General features: G+C 47.2%; 1 protein-coding gene across 4 annotated transcripts in view; it reads left to right on the top strand.

Annotated features, from left to right (window-relative positions):
• The window catches only part of CCDC149 (coiled-coil domain containing 149), a 647,083-nt gene extending 623,539 nt beyond the window's left edge, over positions 1-23,544 (top strand). For 2 of the 4 annotated variants that reach the window (XM_069631872.1, XM_069631874.1), the window contains one exon: positions 16,473-23,544. In XM_069631872.1, the coding sequence (XP_069487973.1) occupies positions 16,473-17,062 (590 nt within the window). In that variant the 3' untranslated portion in view covers positions 17,063-23,544. Of the gene's footprint in view, positions 1-16,469 lie in introns of all 4 variants that reach the window. The other 2 variants (XM_069631871.1, XM_069631873.1) reach the window with 1 other exon arrangement.
• The last annotated feature ends 619 nt before the right edge of the window (positions 23,545-24,163 follow it).

The following is a 24,163-nucleotide window of genomic DNA, read 5'->3' on the forward strand; positions in this document are numbered from 1 at the left end:
CACAGACAGCTAGTCCACAAATAGTCTCTGGTGACTGTTTTAATTAGCTTGCAAAATCTGTTCAATACTTTACTGTGCTCTTGTTTTTTTCCTCTTAGTATAGTGTTCTCTGCTACTTGATTCCTCTTCTTTTGATTCTCTCTACAGTTATTCTCCTCTCTCCCCATGGCAAAGTTATCCAACATTTATATTTCTCTTCTTTTAGAATTCTCCTCCTTTTTGTACAGTTCACAATATCTGATCCCATTTTGGTATCTGAATTTGGACATATTTTCTGCTGTAACCTTATCCTCGGGCTTTTCACTTATAGCTTTACTCTCTTCTTTCACTATACTTTCTTTGTTTTGACTGATGTGAGTATGATCATTCAAATGATGATCCTCATTTACTTCTTGAGGTTTCAATATTACAATCCCTTTACTTTGACTGGGACGAGTATGATTGGTCCCACAATGATTCTCATTCACTCCTCTAGATTTCAATATTACAGTCTCTTTATCTTGACTGGGATTAGTCCCACAACAATTCTCATTCACTCTTCTGAGTTTTAATATTAGTTTCTTTATCTTGACTGGAAGCTAAAACCTGGTTACAGACACTCCTGAGAGAGCACCTTCCCAGAGAAAAGGTTATTTAACCATATTTGTTCTCAGTAGAGGGGCTCCCAACCCTTTTCTGAATGTTTAGTAACATGGGGTTTCACCCTAAATTACCCAGGGTAATCCACTTAATCACTGTACTGAGAGAGGCACAGCTTCAAATCACTGATAAGGCCTGACTAGGCCAAAACACGTGCCCAGGGTTGCTTTTTCTTATTTAGAGGAGAATTGCCTAGCATTTCAGTGCTGGACTGCCCAAGTGGGTGGGACCAGAATGATGAGCAAATGGGTATTTCTCCTCTGTGAAAGGTACAGTGGGCTAAAATGTGGTTGATGACTGGTACGAGTATGATTAGGCCCATAACAATTCTCGTTCACCAATTTCTCTCTCTCTGGTTGCCAGGATGCCCTGTGCTTGACTTTACTTCTCTCGTTCACGTCTCGATATGGTGCAGCGTGACTACTGCTGGTTCTCGTTCTACTCTGGTCACAGGATTCAGTTCGTCCAACTTCACCTTTGCACCAGCTTCCCCGCTGATTTGTAACTCAAGGGTTATCTCTCTTCTCCAATCTCCTTCCCTCTCACGTGTGATGTAGTTGAGGGACTTCCCTGGCGTCTGTGTGAGTCTCTCTCTGTCAGACGGCTTTTCTCCTCCTCCACACATCATGCTCCTCATGTCAGGTTTCGTGCTCGAACCTTGTCCATCTGGGACAGATGGAAGAGAAACAGATGACGTATGTCAACCAGCATTAGAACACTCTATATGCCGGCCAACTACCAACCACAAGATGGCGCATACGAAAATCACGTTGGTTACGTTCTCGGCACGTCCAGTGGGTGGGATTGATCAGTGTTCGCAACAAAACACCAAGAATGCCAGTAAGCTGTGCGTCACAACTTTACGTTGCCAGGACGCTGTGTTTATTCCTTGCCACTTTGTGCCTTTGAAGTTCTTGCTACAGTTTTCTGGCTTTCTAGCCAAACTTTTTCCTTGTACTCTACCTTGGTTCTGAAGTCCATCCTTGCTTCTTGAGGTTGCTCCTTTCTGGAACTGCTGCCTCATCTGCTTGCCTGGCTGCCGACAGGCTCTTCAGTGCATCCCACAAGGATTCTCCATCCCAATGACTCAACACTTCCAAGGTGTTTCCCTTCTCACAAATGTTTTTTTCCTGTGTCGCACCTTTCGGGCAACCCAAAGCTCTGGCTTCCAGGGAGGACCGGCCTTCTCTCCCCAACTCGTGCTCGGCCGTAAGACACAGGTCAGGCAGTTGCTTGAAAAGAGGAATTCTCCTGAGAGATTGTGACACCCAAAAACCGGAAAAGGCATGGCTAAAATGCAGGAGGTGATTGCAGCTCTGCAAAACCTCACAACTGAGGTGCAAACTCTGAAAGAAGAAAATGCCTTCGTAAGACAATCTTTGTTGAACCGCAATGCCTTAACTGCAAATCCAAGTACAGCCAGTTCCGTGGACATTTTTTCTGGTCAGCCGAAGAAACTCATGGAGTTTTTGGATGCCTGTTCTGTCCAGGTTTCTTTCTAACAGGCATACTTTCAAATGGACCGGTCAAAAGTTGGATATTTGGTCATGCACATGACCGGGAGTGCACGGACTTGGGCAACCACATTGGATCCTGCAGATGATCCCATGTTCAATTAATTTCCTAGATCATCCTGATCTTGCATACCCTGCTCAGGAGGATCTCCTGGGCTTCCATCAAGGTCGAATGGATTTGTTAAACTATAGTATCAATTTCAAACAATTAGCTGTACAAGCAGCTTGGTCGGATGAAGCCTGTCTTAACCTATACCGCTGTGCTCTCACTGACAAACTAAAGGATGACCTTTCAAGGGTTAAACACCCAGCTTCTTTAGTGAGACAACTGAAGGTGTCTCGCCCGCTAGTCCCCGGGGATCTGTCTGCAGGTGGCCAGGACCCAGCCATCGCTTTTGGATCCAGTTCCTGGGGGTGGACCAGTGTGGGAGGATCACCTGGAATAGGGGTCCTCAGGGAGTGGAAGCGGGACACCGGATGGTGAGACGTGGTATCCCCTTCCCTGTAACACCTTTTCCCCATCCTACCAGGTAGGATATTTAGGAAGTCAACCCACCCCCTTTAACCGACACGTATCACTTCCTCGCCGACAACTCGCCATGAGCGAAAACGAACTAACACCAGAGCCATATACCTGACATGTCCCAACACCATAGACAGGCAGTTATGGATTATTACACACACCTGACTTCCATCACACTTCCCCACAGAGATAAAAGGCGAAGCACGAAAGCACACTCTGAGCGAAGTAAACCACACGAGGAAAAAGCATTTCCAAGATGGCAGTTTAATACAAGGAGAAAAACGGCGAGACCAGAGAGAGTCGCAAGGAGGGAAGTACCTGTAACTTCTAAAGATCAATACTTTCATGAGCCTTGGAAAGTATGAAACCGAAAGCCAGGAACTAAGGCTGATCAAACCTGCACAGTGTATGAGAGGTACCTGGCGCTCTCCCGCACCGATAACCAAGGCGGAGAGGAGCGATTGCCACTGTGGTACTGTCCTTGGCTCCTACAACAAAGTGGAGTCTGAGAGACTGATACCAAACCAGCTTGTGTTTTGAACCACGGTTGCAAACAGTAACTTTGCATAAAGAGAACAGTGTGTGAGGCGTTGGCGATGAGTGACACAAATATAGTTGGAACCAAAGAAGTAATTGAACTTTGTGATTGAACTTTGGGAGAAAAGATACCATACACAGAGTGGTCCGGTGCCACGTGGGCGCTCATTCGAAGGTATCTGTTAGGTAGCCAGTGGATGCTGAGTGTGCGAAAAAGTAATACTGTGTTTGAAGCAGTCATGCAACGGGTCTTGCTAAATCTCGTGCACATTTGAAAATCTTTTATGGTTTAAAGTACACCGCAGTTGGTTTGAGTCCGGCTGAGGGAGACTAATTGACCGTAAAATAGGGGTCTGAGCCCAGCTGAATGGGGTCCAGGGTGAACCGTGAGTCACCCGCGAAATGCCTCTTAGACGTTAGTGAACAAAGAGATCTGAGCCTGGAAGAGGGGGATCCAACGATGAACCTTTGAGCGAAAAGGGATCTGAGCCCGGCTGAGGGGCATGCAGGGTGAACCGTGAGTCACCCAAGAAAGAATTTTTGAACTATTGTTTTGAAAGAGATCTGAGCCCAGCTGAGGGGGATCCAGGAGATCTGTGCCAGAAAGAGGGGGATCCAGAGAAAATAATGTTTGTGTTGTTTTCTATACACCAGGCCCTCTGAGTCAAGAGACTTGCAAGAAGCAAAGAGACTTGGACACAGGAAGTCCTGAACTGTGAAAATAGAACGCTATCCTTGTGCCATAGAAGCCAGAGTGTGTGCTTGGCTTGAGTGAATCACCTTGCCCTGTGCTGAAAACGTAGGGGAAGGGAGGCCCACGGCCCTATCATCCTGACTTATCATTTTGCGAACACTTCTTTTTTTTTCTTTCATGAACTTCACCCCACATAATATTTAAATTAGTAGTAAGTATTGGCAGTAGGTTTTTTAGTATAAGCCCTTGTTAATTTGAAGAGACTCTGCTAGGACTGAATTATTATTTGATGGTCGTAGCAAGTCCCATCTATAGATTTAGGTGTAGATAGGCGGCTATCTCACACTTGTGAAAGTTCAATAAACACCCTTGAACTGTGGTCACTTGTGTCTGTCTTACTGTTGATATCATGCCTTCCTTACACTTTAGAGCAACGTATTCAGCTGGTTCTGCAAATTAATTTCAGACTATAAGAGCGCGGATCTGAGCAAAAGAAGAGTCGTGCCTATTCCTCGCGTACCTCACAACCGCTCTGTGTCTCATGATGTGGGGTAAAGATGCATCAGAAACTATGCAAATCGGTACAACTAGAGGACCATTTACCGCAGAACAACGACTGAGATGTCGTCAAAATGGCCCCTTTATGTATTGTGGTGCAGGTACTTCTCTTTTAAGATCCTTCCCTTTAACCCTTAAGAGAAAGGGAAATGCCAACTCCCGACCCTAAAAGGGGCACAGGCTTGAGAGCTATTGCACGTCCCTTAGCTCAAGACAATAGCGCGATACAGTCTGCACTTAAACAGTGTACCTCTCTCCTGGTCTTGTCTATCTAACTGTATCTTGCCAAACAGCATTCGATATAGGTCCCAGCTTTAGTGGATTCCATTGCGACTAGTCTCTTTGTGGACGCTACATGGACAGAAAAGGTCTTGTGAAAAGGACCTTCCCGTTCACGTGGAAGCAGTTGATGGGCGCATACATGAGAGCAGACCCATTACAAAGCATACACAGGCTACAAAAAATGCACATTCACCAGCATGTCGAGACTATTCACTTCGTTATCATACAAGCCGCCCGTTTTCCCATAATATTGGGCATTCCGTGGTTGTCATACCACAATCACTATATCAATTGGCGTGTGCATACCTTATTCTTGCTCTTGGGTTCTGGACACTGTTTGGATAATTGTATACAAGAAAAGAAACCCTTATTGGCTTCAGCGGTCCCCCTGAAGGACTTAACGAATCCTACACTACTGATTGGATGTGCTCTTCCTCAAGAGTATAAACGTTTTCAGTCCGTTTTTCGAAAAAGAACCGATCAAATCTTTTCCACCTAACATTCCAGAGGACTGTGATATACCTCTAGTTCCTAACACCACTGGTCCTTTTGACCGTATGTTTCGGCTGTCCTCCGCAGAGAAGAAAGCATTAAAATCTTACTTGCAGGAGAATCTCACTAATGGTCTTGTTCGTGAATCGGTATCCTCGGCTGGTGCATCCCTTTTGTTTATTCCCAAGAAGGATACCTCCGAACTTAGACCTTGCTTGGATTACTGAGGACTAAATGCCATCACTGTAAAGGATAAACACCCTTTAACACTGATTCCTGACATGCTGTACAAGATGCCTGCATTTTCACAAAGCTAGATCTCAGAGGGGCATAGAATTTAATACACAAAAGGCCAGGGGATGAACGGAAGACACTGTTCCGTACCCCTTATGGGCATTATGAATACACTGTGATGCCATTCGGGTTGGCTAATTCCCCAAGCTGTTTTTCAGTGTTTTAAGGATAATTTATTTGCTGATCTGTTGTTCCATTCTTTAATCATCTATTTAGACAATATTTTGGTATTTTCCAGACGTTCAGAAGATCATACACATCACATGTCTGAAGTCCGTGACCGCCTTCAGAAGAACAATCTCCAGGTCAAGTTGGAAAAGTGCTTATTTAACGTTCCTTCCATTTCGTACTTGGGATACATACCCTCCTCTCAAGGAGTCTCCATGGATCCATGCAGGGTGGAAGCCATACAAGCCTTGAAGGTGCCCTCAATAGTAAAGGAGGTACAAAGCTTTTTGGGGTTGACTAATTTTTATAGGAAATGTATTCCTTGTTTTCGCAGACAGTCTTACAGTTAACCCGTTTGCTTAAGAAGGACGTTCCTTTCCTTTGGGGAGAAGAGACACAACAATCATTTCTATACTTAGGAAGAGCTTTCATAACTGAACCAATTCTGATGCAACCGGATCCCCATAAAGTTTTCATTGTGGAAACGGACGCTTCCAACAAGGCACTTGGGGTGGTTTTGAAACAACTGGCTGATGATAATGAAGAACCTCCTGTGGCATACTACTCTCAGACCTTGTTACCTTCCGAGGTGAATTACTCAGTGTCGGAGAAGAAGTTGCTATCCATTAAATTGGCATGTCAAGAATGGCGCCATTACCTGATGGGAGCTGAACAGGAAAACAAGATCAGAACAGACCTACTCTTATTCCAGTCTTTTGTCTGTCGAAACAGCTGACAAGCCAGATGGACCTATTTATTTTCTCAGTTTCCCTTTCACCTCACATACATTCCTGGCTCTCAAAATGTTCTTGAAGATGCACTTTCCAGAAGGGACTATACCATTAACCTATGAGGACCCGTTTTTGAAGAGATGTTTCACGGAAAGAGAAGCATAAATCTGGTAACTTCATTTCTCTGTCAGGCTTCTAAAGTGGATGAGTTCTTTGCCTCTCTTCCTCCTACCGTCAAACTTACCAAAAATAATGGATTGTTTTTTCTGCGATAATGCTCTCTATATTCCCACCACCTCTTTGAGACAACAACTTTTACATTTATGTCATGATTGAAAACTGGCTAGTCACAAGGGTGTGAATACCACGCTTCATCTTATACAACAGCCAAATTCTGCGAAGACATGGAAACTTATTGCAGCACATGTGAAACTTGCGCTCAAGCCAAGACACCAAGAGTCAAACTTGCAAGCAAATTACTACAGCCAAGCCCACCCACTCGTCCTTGGGACAAGATCGCCACTGATGTTTGCAGATCAGCATAGTTCATTGACAACTCTTTATGAAGTCGGTGACCTGATTTGGTTATCTTCCCGGTTTCCACCCAAGAGACTTGCTCTGGGCAAATTCTCTCCAAGGTACTACGGACCATTTAAAATCATCAAGATCATCAATCCTGTTGCTTTCCATTTGCAACTCCCCCATACCTTGAAAAGAATATATCCCACTTGTCTTTGCTGAAGCCTTATCGGGTACCATCCATAAGACTCAGAAGATTCCGTCAACCTCTTATTTCTGACCAGGTACCCGAGTACGAAGTGGCACACATCTGTGATTCCCTTTTCTACAGAGGAGGCTTACAACATCTTATAGTTTACAAGGGTTACAGCAGATCGCACCTGGGTACCAGCCTGACATGTGCATGCACCCACGTAGGTTTGCAGATTCCGTACTAGTCACCCATGGAAACCCAGACGAGGCCAGTCTGGATGGAGGAATGATGTCAGGTTTCACACTTAAACCTGGTCCATCTGGAACAGATGGAAGAGAAACAGACAGTGTTTGCCAACCAGGATTAGAACACGCTGTATGCCGGCCAACCACAAGAAAAATCACATTGGTTACGTTCTCGACACGTCCAGTGCGCGGGATTGATCAGTGTTCACAACAAAACACCAAGAATGCTGATAAGCTGTGTGCGTCGCAACTTTTTGTTGCCAGGATGCTGTGTTTATTCCTTGCCACTCTGTGACTTTGAAGTTCTTGCTACTGTCTTCTTTCTCTCTTGCCAACCTTTCTCCTTATACTCTACCTTGGTTCTTGAACTGCTGCCTCATCTACTTGCCTTGCTGCTGACCGGTTCTTCAGTGCATCCCTCAAGGATTCTCCATCCACGAATACTCACAACACTTCCAATGTTTTTCCCTTCTCATAAATGTTTTTTTCCTGGGGCGGGCATTTCGGGCAGCCCCAGCACCCCAGTTTACTCGGGGAGCTCTAGCTTCCAGGGAGGACCAGCCCATATCTGCACAACTCATGCTTGATCCATAAGGACCAGGTAAGGCAGTGACTTGAAAAGAGGCATTCGCCTGAGACCTCGTCCCAGTTAAATGGGATGTTTCATTTAAAGAAGCATTTACAGTTTCCATTTGACAATAACACATACTGAGTTTCAAGTCTTCATAGGATATGATCAGAGAGGTATTGTTGGATTGTTTTCTGGGGAGTTCCTCACAGGAACAGGAGTCCTTTTCCCAAAGGGGGAGACTCTCCCAGTGAGGTCTCGCTTGCCTCTACTTCTAGGGAGGGTATTGCAGAGCGGGCTCACCCACCTTGGGGAGAAGGGACTAATTTCCATGATTCTTCACAGGAGGTGGAGCCCAAGCACACCGCCGAGCCCACGGGTTTCACAGAACCAGGTCAGCAGAGTGTGAGACGCCGGAGCCCCGGTATGCAGGAACATAAAGGAAGCAGTACGAACCGGAGAAAAAGGAAGAGGTACCTGTTAGTGGAGCGACCACGGATGCAGAGAAGTAGGCAGGATGCCCGAAGAACAACGCTGCCACTATCGCAACAGGAAGTCTGAATACCTTCTGAGCATCAGCATTTGCAGATGTCCGACGAGGAACCGAAAACAGGAAACCGTAGTACAGCGAAGAGAGCGAGAAGCAGTACTCGAGCTCTGCACCCGTTCCCTGCATAACGAAAGGTAACAAGGGAATTGGGAACAATGGGAGGCCGCTAGGGAATCATTATCTATGTGAAATAACTCTTCCCAATCCTAAAGCTGAAAGACTAACCAGAAAGTTGAAAGATTGGAACTGTAAAAACCTAAGCTACCGAAACACAAATAACCCTGTAGGGAAAGACAGGGGGTATATGAGGAGAGGCACTCATCCCTATCCTGAGGATGAAGTATTTTTGAAGACTACAGTTAGCAAAGGAAGTGAACAAGATATGAGAGTGGGATTTAAACAGGCCAGGTGGGGAGCCAACAGAGATTGAGGAGAGAATCCCTGGGAGAAAGGGTGGGAACCCTATACATTCAAAGTTGAAGCCTGGCGAAAGTGTAACCCTGAAACATATAACGAGAGAGAGGAGATAAGGCTCCCAATTTAACAGGACAAGAGAACAGTGAGCATCAGAGAGATCATTATTGGCAAAGAAAGGCTGAGAGGATATTATTTGGGAAAGGATAAGGATATATGTGAAGAGCATATATGTCGTGACAGTGTGTGAGGAACGGTTGTAAGGTATGACAAATAGAGCATCACAGAAAGCATGAGATTCAAAAGTTATCTTGAGGATCTACAAGAGTTGATAAGAAAGACTCTCAAAAGGAGATTACGCTAAGAAGTATCTAAAACCTTTAGATAAAAGGACTATCCAAAGCAAAGAGACTGCCAAAGGAAAAAGACATTCTCTTGACCGATTTACTTTAGTTATATTTAGTGGTAGGGTCGGATAGGATTCATTTTGACAGAGGATATATTTACTTTGGACTTCCTGACAAGCACCTTTAGTGTCCTTCGATAGGTAGAGTATTTCCTTTAGTCATAAGGAAAGATAGGTCTTGTTCTTTAATTTTAATAAAGAGAGTACCTTTAATAAATGTGAATAAGGACCTGGAGTGCCGGGCCTGCAATAATAATATTTGGCTGGTGGGAATCAGTGAGCGCCAGGGGCAGATTAATATGGAGGAGTTTGTTGAAGCCCTTTGCAAAGAAGTCTTTGGAAATACAGAGCTGTCTACTATGTTTGTGATCGAGAGGGCACACCGTATCCCAGCGCCGTGACCTGTGCCGGGGACACCTCCATGTTCCATCATAGCCCGCCTTTTGAATTACATGGACCGGGACACAATCCTCTGCCTGGCCAGGCAGAGGGGGGACCTTCAGTATGACTGGGACAAATTTCAGGTTTTCCCAGACTCTTCAGCGGCAGTGCAAGCATCGAGGAGGTCTTTTGCAGGGGTGAAAAGCAAACTTAGAGACAACAATATCCAATATTTCATGCTCTTTCCTCCAAAGCTTCGTATTCAGTATGATGGGAAAACACTGTTTCCTGTCCCCGGAGTTGGCCAGCTCCTTCCTGGATGAGATCAGCAGGCTGCAGCGTCCCAACCATCCAAGATCCCGGAATGGGTCCAGTAATCAGGGCCAGGACGGCTAGGTTGATCCCCGAGATGGGCCTGGAGAAGGATAGATTGGATGCAAAAACGCAGTAAATGGACCTCTGATGTTTGATCCGGTGGTTCGGGCCACCTTGATATTGTGTTATGGCTACCCTTGGGTGGCTGAGCCAACACCTGCTTGGATGGGTAGTAGAACCCCAAGCGCAGCATTGTTTCTGTTTATAGTTGGGTTTGTGGGGGCAGGTTCTTTGGGTGGGTTGAGGGTTGCCTGAGGGGGTGAGGGGATGGGTCTGGCTGGAGTGAGAGGAGACTGGGGAGGTGAGGTGGGGCTAATTATAGTTATGGAAGGTTTGTGGTGTGATGTTTGTTTGGGGCCCGGGTCCTTGCGCAATGATCTACTGGCCGGCAATGATTAGTGCAATTACTCTGGGGGATCCTGGATCCGCTTACCTGGTACTGATAAGTGGGGATGGCCCTTAGGGTAGCCACCTGGAATATAGGAGGGGGGAATTGGCCCTCAAAGATCAGGTTGGTGGCGCAGTATCTACATAGGCACCGGGTGGAGGTGGTATTTATTCAGGAGACCCACCTTATCCCCTCCTCAGAACGCAGGTGGGGCTCACACTCGGGGTGCGATAGGTACTTTTCATCATACTCATCCTATGCAAGGGGGGTGGCAATCCTGATGAGCAGAGGGGCTACATTTTGCCTGATGTCGGTGGGAAGATATGATGAGGGGAGGGCCCTGTTGGTTTGTGGTATCCTGGAGGGGATGAAAGTCGCATTGGTGAACTCCTACGGGACGAATGTTGTCGGTGCTAATTAATGTCTTTGATTGGGTGATGGTCCCACTAGCCGGGTGTCGTGATGCAACCATAGTATGGGGCGGGGATCTGAATATGGGGTTGGACCCCCAATTGGATAGATCAGGAGGTGGCTCCTGCCATATAACCTGGTGGACGCCTATCGGAGGCGCCATAGGGATGCTCGCAATGACACCTTTCATTCTTGGGTCCAGCTCCAGGCTGGACTCTCTGCTGGTGTCCCGCAAGGGGGTGGTTTGCCTGTGGTGATTCATCTCTGAGAGGGCTCTCTGAGTGGGCAGACCTCACCTCTTCACTCCTGGTCTCAACCACTGAACTCCTCCTTCTTGGAGACTTCAACATCCACCAGGATGCCTCCTGTCCTTCCTCTGGACTCTTTTGCGCCCTTTGAGACTCTCTCTCACTCTCTATTCTCCCCTCTGGCACGATGCACACCGCAGGGCACACTCTGGTTTTTCTGATCTCCTCAGACCTTCCCCTTTCTGTCCCTCTCACCACTCCTCTCTCCTGGAATGACCACTTTCTCCTTTCCTCCCAGCTCATCCTCTCTACCCACCAGGCCAAGCCGGATCCATCACTGCCACCCACTTTCTCGGTCATCCGACCCATGAAGCGCGTGTCAGTTGAGGCTTTCGCTGCCACTTTCACCCCACCCCCACACCCCCTTTGGCTGACGCTCACCCTGACACAGCCCTTTCCATGCTCCACTCTGCTATATCCGATACGCTTGATATTCTTGCCCCTTTCATGAGGATCCCTCTGAAGCCCAAGGCCAAGTGCAACTCCTGGTATGATTCAGACCTCGTCACCCTTAAACGCAAGTGCAGGGTGGCTGAGAGGAAATGGCATGCTTCATGTACATCCTCTGACAAACTGGCCTACCGCCTGCTCCAAAGGCAATACTGGCTCTCTGTCCTCACCAAGAAGAGCGCTCACTTCCAAGCCCACGTCTCTGCAGCATCTAACAACTCGGCTGAACTTAAAAATCTGCAAGGAACTGGCCAATCCTGCTGCAGTCTCTACCTCTCCTGTCCCTTTCCAGGCCCTCTGCATGGCACTGGCTTCTCATTTCATCTCTAAAACTCAGTACATCCTGTCCTCTCTCTCCTCCTCTCCCCTTCCTCCCTCCACCCCCTGCTCTTCCTCTTGCCCTTCTGCAGCAACCTCTCCTCCCTCCTTCTCTGCCTTTCCCCTGTTCTCCCCAGACAAGGTTTCTAGACAAGTCTGATCTATGAAAGTCTAGTCAAAACAGGTTCACCCTGTTCTCCAAAACCATAAAGGACTACATTGACTCCCTGGCTCCTGGCCTGGCCAACTTCTGCAACCACTCCTTCGCCACTGGAGTCTTCCCTTCCCCCTAAAGCACTCCCTTGTGCACCATCTTCTTAAGAAACCCTCTGCTGACCCATCCTGCCCGGCTAACTATCGGCCAATCTCCATCACTCCTTTCCTGGGCAAACTTTTGGAAAAGCTGTCCATCTCCCAGTTCAGTCTTCACACTGAATCTGCTGGCTGTCTCCATGACCATCAGTTTGGCTTCAGAGCTGCCAGAAGCACAGACACTGCTCTCCTGAACATCCTTAAAGACCTGCTCTCCAACCTCGATTCCAACACCCCCTGTGTCCTTATCTTACTTGATCTCTCCTCGGCCTTTGACACAGTCATCCATGCCTTTCTCCTCAACCGTCTCTGTAATAACCATGGGGAGCACCGGCCAGGCCCTGGCGTGGCAGACCTCTTTCCTTTCTGACCGACTCGCCCAGTTTGAACTTGGGTCCTTCCTCTCCTCTATCTCTAGCTCTACCTGTGGTGTTCACCAGGGTTATAACCTCTCTCCCTGGCTGTTCAACCAATACCTGGCACTTCTTGCCCACCGCATTGCCGCGCTCTGCCCAAACTTCCAGTGCTATGCGGTTGACACTTAGCTCATTTTCAGGCTAACCTCAGCCACCTCTTCGCCCTCTCTAATCTCTGACTGTCTGTCTGCTATCCAGGAGTGGTGTGCCGCCAACGATCTCTGCCTAAAATGTATCCGAGTCCAAACCATTAGTGTTCACACTGGCTGTAGGTAACGTATATAATAGCTTTATCCACTCAATCATGTTTTCCTCAAATCCAAAACCTTCCAAGGCTACCAGAAGATATTTCCATTCTATCCGATCAAAAGCCTTTTCTGCATCCAGTGACAACGCCACCACTTCTTCCATATGTTCTGTAGTCTCAAACAAAGTCAACAAAAGTCTCCTCATATTATCCGAGGCATGCCTCCCTTTAACAAATCTGGTCTGACTCTGGTCAATTATATCAGATTTTGAGTCCTCTATTCTCAGAGCCAAAGCTTTCGCAAAAATGTTATTGTCTATGTTCAATAAGCTTATTGGCCGATAGCTGCTCGTTTTAACTGGAGATTTCCCTTCCTTCAAAAACACAGATATCGATGCATGCCTCATAGTCTCTGGAAGACGACCTTCCTGTAAAGATGAATGTAACATAGCCAACATAAGCTGAAAAACTTCCTCTGGGAAAATGTTATACAGTTCGGCCGGTAAGCCATCCGGGCCCGGACATTTCCCTGAATTCAGTGCACTAGCAGCAGACTTGAGTTCCTCCACATTCAAATCTTTCCTTAGGGAATCAATGTATTTTGACTTTATTCTTTTCAAATGGCAACCATCAACACATTTTCTCACTTCCTCCCGAGTTATATGAACCTCTGAAGAGTATACATTTGAGTAATATTCTTTGAAAGTATCATTAATTTCTGTAGGATCGAAGGATATATTTCCATCTTTCTTTTCAATAGCCTTAATCATCCTTTCATTTTCCATAGACATTAATCGATGAACCAGTAGCCTATCACATTTTTCGCCCTTCTCATAGTATGTGCATTTTGTCCTAAATAATAGTCTCTCAGTCTTTGACATAAGCAGGTCATCTAGCTTCTCCTTTTTTTCAGGAAACCAAATGAGCTCATTGAGAAATTCAGCATGTTTTCTTTTTCAAGATTCTCTATTTCCTCATTCAGCTTTATAATCTCAGTGTCTGTCTCTTTTTTTCTTTTTGCTCAACATTCCTATCAACATTCCTCTCATGTAAGCTTTAAAGGCCTCCCATACATATTCTTCTTTCACGTCAACTGTCCAATTTTGATCCACAAAAAACTTTGCTTCTTTTACATTTTTATCCACAACATCATTATCATCCAGAAGCGTGACGTTCATCTTCCAATGGTTTGACTTAGGTGAAGGGAAAGTGAGTTTCATATCCAAAAAGATCGGTGCATGGTCAGAAATTACAATGGCTTTGATATCACCCCTTGTATCTGTATTTGTAAGGTAAAGCGTCCTACACTGCAACAATAGTGCAGCATCCTTGGATTGTTTTAGTTTTTATTCCTGCTTTACATTTATACCAGGGCGGTCTACGACCACAGATCTCAACAGTGATGCAAATCATCCTGTCCACCATCATGGACCCTAGGTTCCAGAGGGCACGGGTCACAACATGTACTCCTCCATTCCACAAGTAACTATCCATACCCGTCTTACTCTGAAGAAGGCCCTCTCGTTGGTCTCAGTGCTTTCAATTGATTTTAGGGATCACATCTGTCCTCTGCAGGCACACTCTCCCATTCTAAAATCTAGCGCTAAATCCTGTAGTTGTGCATTGTTCCCACTAAATGTGTCTGGGAAAACTAGGGGTGCAACCTGTCAAAAACCCTAGAGTTTGAGGTACCAACTTGTGGCCTTCTCAACTGCAGCCTACATCATTGCGCTGCCAGTCAGCTGGAATGTGACTTGTGTACACGTGATCCTCACAGGATGGAGGAGTACCGGCATCCCAGAGACACTACGTGATGGCTGAAAACAATGAAGGGGCCCATGACATAACATGTGCCTGTTCAAAGCCATCAACTGACTACATCCCTAGCCTCTGAGCTAGCCTTAAATCGTGGACGAACTCAAAACACTTATTTAGCATGTTAGGATGTCCCTTTGATTTTATGTGGGCATTTGGGACTTGTACACCATGTACCGCTGTGACCTTGCATTGAACAGTTAGTGTCTTTTGTATGCCCACAAATAAAGACTTTGAATTTTCACTTTTGATACCCTTGTAAATAACCATTCAAAGAGCACCTAACATACGTATCCTAAACTAATTCTTGTCTGAACATCATTTGTTTTCTCTGCGATAGTGTTACGCTGGTAGATTGAAGCACCCACTCTTAGTGCCTTCAGATAGACGTATTCACTTCCACAAGAAATGACCTTCTGCAGTGCTCTTCGGATAGAGGTGTGATAAGGCACTGCCCCCTGGGTAGAGCCAGAGCCAACTCCAAAAGTGGCAATGCAGCTGTCGTGCACCCTCATTCAGCTCCTTTTATGAAAACTGTAAAAATTCCCATCCCCTCTAGCTTTCATTATTGTAATGAGGCCTTGTGTGTGTGCCCTCCCTGTTCAGCAGCCAACCCTCACAGGTTCTGGATAAAGGGTTGGAGGGGAGGGAGAGGCGGGTGAAGAGACAGCTAAGCTTCTTTTTGTGTGAACTCTCTCTTCCAAGGCCACAGAAGAAAGTCTGGTAGTTGTATGGGCGGGTGGGAGTCTGTATTATTGTAACTGATTATGCAATCTTGAAATAAATCCCTGTGTGGTGGGAGTAGGGATCTGCAGCAGAGACGTGAATGAGAGGGTTCCTTGGTAAACCTGTAGATGCTCTAGCCCTTGCACCATGTATCCGTACGTTCCCAGAGATCACTGATGTCAGGACACCTATAAAGACTATGCATATTAATGATTTTACCATGACTGCAGCTTTTCTTTAATTATTTTTAGCAGCCCGATTTGCTTTTAAAACTTAGTGTTCGTGTCATCCAAACCAACAAATTATTCGAATCAAGCAAGGCTGTATCATACTTTTCTAGAATCTGAAACATATGTTATCTGGGAAGGACTGTTATTGGGTACAGTGGCTACAATAACACTTACAGAATGGTGTGAAATAGAGCCACGTTGATGTCCATTTAGTCTAGTTTCTGAAAGGAATATCAGATGTGTAGCTGGTATCTGGAACAAAGAGCATATTTCGCCTCCCCTTTAACCCTTAAAGATAAATTGGTTTCATAGTGCCAGAAACACATATTTGGTGAGTGGGCGAAAGGGAGATTGCACTGCAGTTTCCTTTCTCAGAAACACACCTCACAAAATCTCAAATTGTTCCTTAAGTCTTTCAAAGCCTGAAACCAAACTGACACGATTTGTTGTCGTCCTAGAGAATTTACAATCTTTTTATGTTCTGTGTTTTCCTTGTTTTCCATGGTTAAGTTAAGATGCAGCCAAAAAATGCGATTTGTATGTGAAAATCAGCTTTTCTTTTCATGTCATATGATCTTTGCTTATAATGCAGTATGCAAGGTTATGTTCTGCATTTATAAGACACAAAATGCAAGCAAAGAGGCCTCTACATGTTTATTGCTGGAGTGCCTATATACAACGGGGTGTGCTGTGTCTCGTTGATACTTTGAGTGCTGATTGTTGTGCACAACCAAATCATTATATCCTGTTTTGTTTCCATCTCAGTAGATCAGAAGGACAAGCAAGTAGAAAGAAGCAAATCTCCTGGGCTCTTAATTTCAACAGAGGAAACTGCTCGTATCTCCGATTCCCAAGTATTCAACAATAGTCTCAACAGCTTGCGTCTCACTTCTTCATTACCACAAATACCTTCAGACATAGAGGAAATAGAGAGACGGGGACATGAGATCATAAAACTAACTGAAGAAATTGCTGCAGCAGAACTAGTGGAGAACAGCCTGGGGAGTGCGGTGACATCGAAAAGCTCTGTTAGTAGTTCCTCATCGGGTGAATCGCCATTGTCCAGCCCAGAACACTTGGATCTTGCTGCTCTATCACTTGGTCAGAATGAGCAGGAGGGCGGACTTGGCATTGTGGGCAACGAGGATGGCATCCCAGAAAAAGTGTTTGAAAACTCTGAAGGGGCCCAAGAGCAGGAGAAGCCAATTTGTAGCACTGATATTGAACATTGTCCAAACTCCAAAGATAGAAAAACGGCAGCTGAAGAAAAGCCAAACTCACCTGAAAATGAATCTACATTAGCTGGCGATAACCCTTGTGAAACCACCACAAAATACCTAGACAACAGTATAGCGTGATTTACTGAAATCTCAGACACTAAGCTATCTAACTGTGCTACGACCATCGCTGTGAAATAGTCTCTAGGCCTCTCATTTCTTGATCACACTAGCAAATGCTATTTTTACATGCAATGTAGTTTCATAGTTTCACCGTCTTTCGTTTAATTTCTATGGACCAGAGTTCTCAAACAAAAGGTCACTTTTCCTGCGGTATTCGTACTGTCGATTTTCAGTTAACAAACATGTGAGGTTGCTTGTTGTTGTTAGCTTTACTGTTTTACCCATCCTGGACTCCTGGAATGCCATACCCATAGTGGACATTGGCTTTTTGACATCTCTCCTTTGTGCTGATGATAAAACTTTAGCTCTAGAAGTAGCTAACCTTTCCTGCATCTTAACTAACCAGCAGAAATCATTTGATATCCAGGTCCAAGGCCACATTAGATTACAGGCCATCACCTTGTTCGTTGGTTTGCCACAGCAATGTTAGAGAGCCCGTTTTACATTATACACCCGGAATGCCCCGCCCCACGTTTCTTTTTATGTAGGCTTTCCTTGTGATGACAGAAATGTATTTGGTTTGAAGGAGGCTGATTTTCATGCACTTTTGAGCTTAAAGGAAATAGCCACTTGAGCCTGTTTAAGAACTTGTGACAAGTTAATTATTTGTATCTCAAAATGTATGCTGCAGAACTCATGGGACCTCATTACAAGCTTGGCGGTCTGGAAACAACATGCCAGTAACACTGATTATCGGCACATTTTCCAGACCGTCGCAGTACGAGTTGCGATGCCAGTAACAACGGCATCCACTGTGGCACGTAGCCAACAGCACCATCAATGGAAATACCAACAACCCCAAAGGGCGTGCCGGAAACACCAACGTGACAGTACCAAGGCAGCATTACGACTGCTGTCTACATGGAAACACTGCCACCAAAATGCTGGTGCCACTGGGAAAATCGTGCTGGAAAAACAGACAGCGCGGAGCAGGCGTTAAGCAGGCTCAGGTGTGCATCAACGGCCCACAGGTGCCCCTAATCAGCCCAGCTGCACACCATGAACACTGTGACTGCTGAAAAGGACAACACCTACACCCCACACACTTTCCAACACAACCATGCTGCCCTCTGCATACTGGAATACACATCCACGAGCAGGGGTTGCAACAGTAGCAACAGGCCAACAGGCAGAGGAGGATGATGCAGAGGAACAATGGACAGTAGGTAGTACCCAGCATGCGACCACCCATACTCTGCACAAGGGCCACACCTTGGACCCTGACTACATACACTGCATCGACTGGACTGGGAGACCATCCTCCGCGTAGTGGACCTCCTCCACGACGACATCCTGAGTCTAATTGGCATCTGGACTGCCATACCCCGCTTGCTGAAGGTGTTGTCCGTGCTGCATTTCCTGGCCACCGGCACATACCAGCACATTGTCGGGGAGCTGTATGGAATCTCCCAGCCTGGTTTTTCCAAGGTGATCAAGCAGGTCTTGAATGCCCTCCTGCGTCATGTGTCCCAGCACATCACCCTCCCCACGACACCGGCCCAGGTGAATGCCACCAAGGTCCGTTTTCATGCCCTGGCAAGCATGCCCAATGTAGTAGGAGCGCTCGACTACACATACATCAAGCTAGTGGCCAGCCATGCCATTGAGGTGGTCTAGCGCAATGTCTGTGATGTGGACCTGATCATCACAAACTGCTGTACACGTTTCCCTGGATCCATGCATGACTCCATGGTCTTGTGCAACAACACACTGCCAGGGTACATGGAGCATTACTTTGGAGAGCAAACCTGGCTGTTGGGTGAGTGAAAGTACCTACACACACACCACCTAGCATGTGCACTGGGGAATGGGGGAGTGGGGGTTATCCACTGTCACCAGTGGACGTGTGGCCGGCAACAAGGGAATGTATGGACACAAACTGCTTGCAAGAAAGGGAGACGATGTTTGGCATGTGGCACATGAGTAAACGGAACGACACATCACAATCTAGACACAGATGGACAGACACATGACATGCACAAAAGGCACCAGAATGCATCACATCCATGTCACCTACTTCTACATGTCCACACTGTGCCCCCGTCCCCCAACGTCATATCCATGTGAGTCCAATCACACAAACCTCCCAAACAGCAGTGAGTGTTACAGTGTGCAGGAAGGTGATTGTCCGGCCACAAGTGCAAATACTCATATGTATACGTTGCAGACCCACATCCAGACATGGCTGCATTGCCTCAACCACCACAATGACCTTGCCTCCCTTTTGTTTCTCCAATACAGGTGATTCAGCATACTCCTTGCTGCCATGGCTGTGACACCTGTCAGGCATCCACAGACCCACCAGGAGAATGCGTACAACCATGCGCACATCAGGACGAGGTGCACCATTGAGCAGACCTTTGAACTCCTGTTGTCAAGGTTCTGCTGCCTAAGCCAATCAGAGGTGGCACTGGTGAACAGGCCTGTGAAAGTGGGCACGATCGTCCTGGCCTGTGCCATGTTTCACAACATGTGCGACATGCGTAACATTCCCCTGCCCCGAAACATGGACATGCCTCCAGGGTAGGGAGATGGCTGCAGTTATTCTGATGCAGACATACAAATGCCCCATCGCAGGGATGACAGGGATGGGCGTAAAGCCTGATATGAACTAATTCAGAATTACTTCTGGGCACAGAGCACAAGCACACGGCCTAGGCCATGCACTGCATGTGAGACTGCACAAATAATAAAGCACGCTACCACCAAAAAATGAATGTCGGGTCATGTTTTGCAATGTGAAACCAGGTGTATTGACTAATGCATAGGAAACAGAGAACTGGTGGCCCACCACCCCCTCCCCAACTACCCCACCTCCAAACTACCCCACCCCACACACTCTTCCCAACTTGTGAAACTCTGAACACACCCTAGCGCACAATAGACTCAAACCATGTGTGTCCCATGTTAATTTGCGTGGCTTCTTGTCACATGGCCCGCCCTTCCATGGCAGGGCTGAGAGGCGCGAGGGCCTGCGCCTTGGGCTGCTCTGCTGGGATCCTCCTACAGGTGTTGTACTGGTGGATGGTGGGTCAGAACCAGCCAATAGCCTGTGCTGAAGCATGGCATGCAGGGCCAGTGCAAGGTTCTGAGCCATGGATGAAATGGCCTCATTGCACTCCCGGACCCTCCGCGCCAGGACGACGACTGCTGAGGCAGTCCGACCCTGGCCACGGCAACATCACCGGCCAGTGGCCTGCACAGTTGCGCGCATGAGCTGCATCTCCTCCCCCATGAGTGTCGACTCCTGGAGGTGCTGGCGCACAAGCCCGGCCATCTCTGCATGTCGCTCCTCCAAGCAGATTGAGCCTTGCATCCATATCCCTGATGCTAGGGAAGGGTGATGGTGTTGGGCTGTGCAAGCGATGGGGGCTGGAGGTTGGACGCTCATAGGCCGTATGATCTGAGTGCCATCAGTGGTGTCACCGGCATCCAGCCCAGCATCCTCATCAGTGGATGCACCCATGTGCCTAGGTACCTTGCATGGAGGGGAGGAGCTCCGAAAGAGGAGCTGCTGCGATTGCTGCCTGGGTTGGGGCAGCTGCTGATGTTGCCTGGGTTGGGGAAGCTGCCTGAGTGGGATCCACGGCAGTGGTGGGGTATGGCGTCTGCCTACTCCTCCTCTGTGGGGCCGACCTGGATGTGCTGGGACCACCTCTTTCGCTGTCCGGGGACGTCCCTGTGTGGGAGAGAAGGTCATGCGATCAGAGGAGTTTGTGGCGCCCTATGGCATTGCAACATGCTGTTCAGTTGGTGTTACATTCAATGCCTGGGCCTGAGGCATACAGTTCTTGCATTCATATGTGGTATGGGGCATATTTGCAGGTGTCGCGGGTCAACCTCATTTGGATGGTGTGGAGCATGGGCAGTGTATTGAACCGATGCAGCCATACTGGCCCTTGTGTCATGTTCAACATGCAAGTGCAGGACACACTTCCATGCTCGGGAGGGCAGGTTGTGGGTATGAGTACATGAGCGGGCGTAGTGCGTGGGGCGCTCACAAGGGGCTATTCACATTTTAATGCCAGCAACAGGGTCACGTGGAAGGGGGGAGGGAGTACTCTGCAGGTGATGTGGTGAACCAGTCCCTGCTGAGTACAGGGCTGGGTGTCCATGGGCAGGTGCCTATGTGGTGCGCTGGTGGGGATGGGACCTCCATGTCCCCATCTCAGTGTGACACATGGGGGTCGAGGCCACAGACGTCCTAGTGTGTGGGGCCAGTGATAATGGTATGGGTCTGTGTCATCACAGGTAGCCGGTGCAGGGTTACCAGTCCGGGAGCGGAGTAGTCACAGGGCTGGCTGGCCGATCTGTATCACAGGATGACTACTCAGGATGTGCATGAGGGGTGAGGGGAGGTGAGAGGTAAAATGAGTGTGGGTTGTTGCTGTCATCAGGCCTAGTGCAAACCATTGCCCCACTGGTATTTGCATTAGGGTTGTCAGTGGGGCTGGTGAGGGTGCCTCTGGGATGGTGGCACATGGAGGATGGCCAGGGAATTGTTGGTTGGCAGGACACTGACATCAGGATGTGGGCCTTCCACATCTTGCATGGATCATGGCAGGGAATGGTCAGCAGTCCATGTTGCGTGATGGGCAGTCATGCGTGGAGGGGATAGGGTGGCTGTAGAGGGTGTGGGTCTGAGGGGGGGCAGTGTGTTATCAGCTGTGGTGCATGCGTGATACCTGGGGGGAGTTTCATGCAACATGTGTTGGTCCTCCTGTGTTCATTCTCTGTGCATGACAAGTGCGCATGTGCTGAGTTGTGTGTTTCTGTGTGTGGTGGGGTATGTGTCTGTGCACACTTGGCCACCAAGTATGGTTGGTGTGCCACCTTTTGTTTGGCAGTAGTCTATTGATTTGCAGTTGGACATGTGTGCTACATTGGCATGTACGCTGCTACATTCCTGTTATTGCACGTTTTATTCACCACCCTCTGCTTGTTCTCCAGCACCAGCCTCTGCCGACCCGACTCCCTCTATGCCTTCTAGATGCAGCACAGTGCTGCATCTTTCCTCCTAGGGCATGAGCTTGATGGGTGATGCCGTCCCATCGCCTATTGCCATATTCCCTTCTGTGCGCAGACAGCAGGTTTCTCACTCTGAGGCGGAGGTCGTGCCACTGCTTGTGGCAATTGCGTGCACTGCGGATGATGGGGCCCACTGGCGACACCTTAACTGCCACCTCCTCCCATATGGTGGCCTTACCGTTGCTGGCTGGTGCGCCTACAGTCAGCAGAAAAGAGCACCCCAGCATTGTCCACTATTGTGTCAGTCAGCATGTTGAGTTCTGACTCTGTTAATCTGGGGTTCTGCATGCGGACTTTGGTCACCGTGATTTTCCTCCTCCAGACATGTTGCCGGTGTTTCAGGATCCGGAAGGCAACAGGAAGTGGTAGATTTGGTATGGATTGCTTTTTCCAAAATGGCTGCGCTGAACTTCCAGGTACTGCAATGACGTTGCCGGTGATTGTGTTTCCGTCACTGGTGTTCCCGATGTGAACATGCCAGTAGCGGTGGCACGGCATTATGGGTCACGATAACTACATTAACAGTGGTTTTTTAGGGTGATTCTGTGGTCCTAGGGTCACCGTTTCCATCAAGCTGGAATGCGTGTGCCCGTGTACTTGGGATGGGTCAGTGATTTCCGTGATTGCGGAGAGCGGAAACGGTGCCACCGTCATCACAAAATCACCAGCGATTTACTGGGTTACTTGTAATGAGGCCCATGTTTTCTAAATCTGTATTGAAATGATTGAAAACTATATGAGGAAGAAATGACATTGCATGCCATTTGTTATCTCCTTTTTGCTTCCCTTACAGTGGCCTTATTTAGGGAGAACCCTATTTTGTTTTGTCTCTAACCGTGCTTGTTGCTGTCTTCCGGATCTTCTGCCTTCTTTCCTGCTTTTTAGGTAAAGCACTGCTCTCAGAAGGTAGATCTGTTTTGTCCCTCAATAATGAAGGTATGCATCCCCGTGTTAACACTGCCTCTGAGCAACATGGTACATTATATTACTGGAGCGCATATCTGGTGTAAGGCCAAAACCCTCATAGATGCACTGTGCCTGCCAGTGGGTTTCGTCGACTTGAGGACGTTAGCCTGCCACTGTTTTTTGTATAAGCATACTATATCTACAGTTTGCATTACCTTTGGGTGTCCGGTTGTACAAGAATAACCACCTCAGTGCTTCAACAATGCTACCGTCATACCACATGGATTTAGTCCACCAATTTGTTAAACATTGCTATTTGCTCATTGTATATTATATGAAACGTAGTTTGCACAAGTTCTGTTATTAATTTCACAGTGCACATTTCAGATGTTTAAAGGGGGAGGAAAAGTTAACAACCATTTGTGAAGAAAGTGTAGTTGTACATTCCCAACTAAAGTTCATCTTATATATGAAAAGAGACAAACAAAATAAAAGCACAAACAATGTTTTTGTCTCTCTTCTAAGAGTGCAGCAGACTATGCATATTTCGTTAACCCTTTGTGGCATTGCTGAGTGGCCTGATGACTATGGTGTGTGGTTTGACAGTCTGATCAGACTTTGAAAATCTGTCTAGGATATACGAAGCTCAATCCCAGTGCATAGTAGGGATGTAACATCTGCTGAATGAAGCCTAGAGATTGATTCTGAATTGGCGTGTTACTCGCACAGATCACTCTAGGCTTACCAATGGCGTAGGTGCAGCTCTGCGGCCAGCTCTGTAATGGGCACTGCTGTTACTGCATGTGACATGCCTCTTATGTACAGAGGCTTCAATACCATACCTCAATTCCGTTTTGTATTTGCTCTGTGCGGTGAAACCACATGTCACTGTGGCATTATCATTCTGATGCTGGCAGAGGGGCTGTATTCACATAGGTTGTTTGTTTTTTCCACCTGGAGAAAGCAAGTTTAATCTACAGTCATTGAACGTTTTTTAGTGACCACCAGTGGATCCATGCATGGTGTAGATTGAAGCACATTAACCGCATATGTGATTTTAGGCATGGTAATCCTGGGTATGCCAACTTTAACATGCCTGAAATCGCATCATGTAGTGAGTCATCA

Source organism: Ambystoma mexicanum, chromosome 6q (genome assembly GCF_040938575.1).
Source record: "Ambystoma mexicanum isolate Mex_15411 chromosome 6q, UKY_AmexF1_1, whole genome shotgun sequence".
NCBI lineage: Eukaryota > Metazoa > Chordata > Amphibia > Caudata > Ambystomatidae > Ambystoma > Ambystoma mexicanum.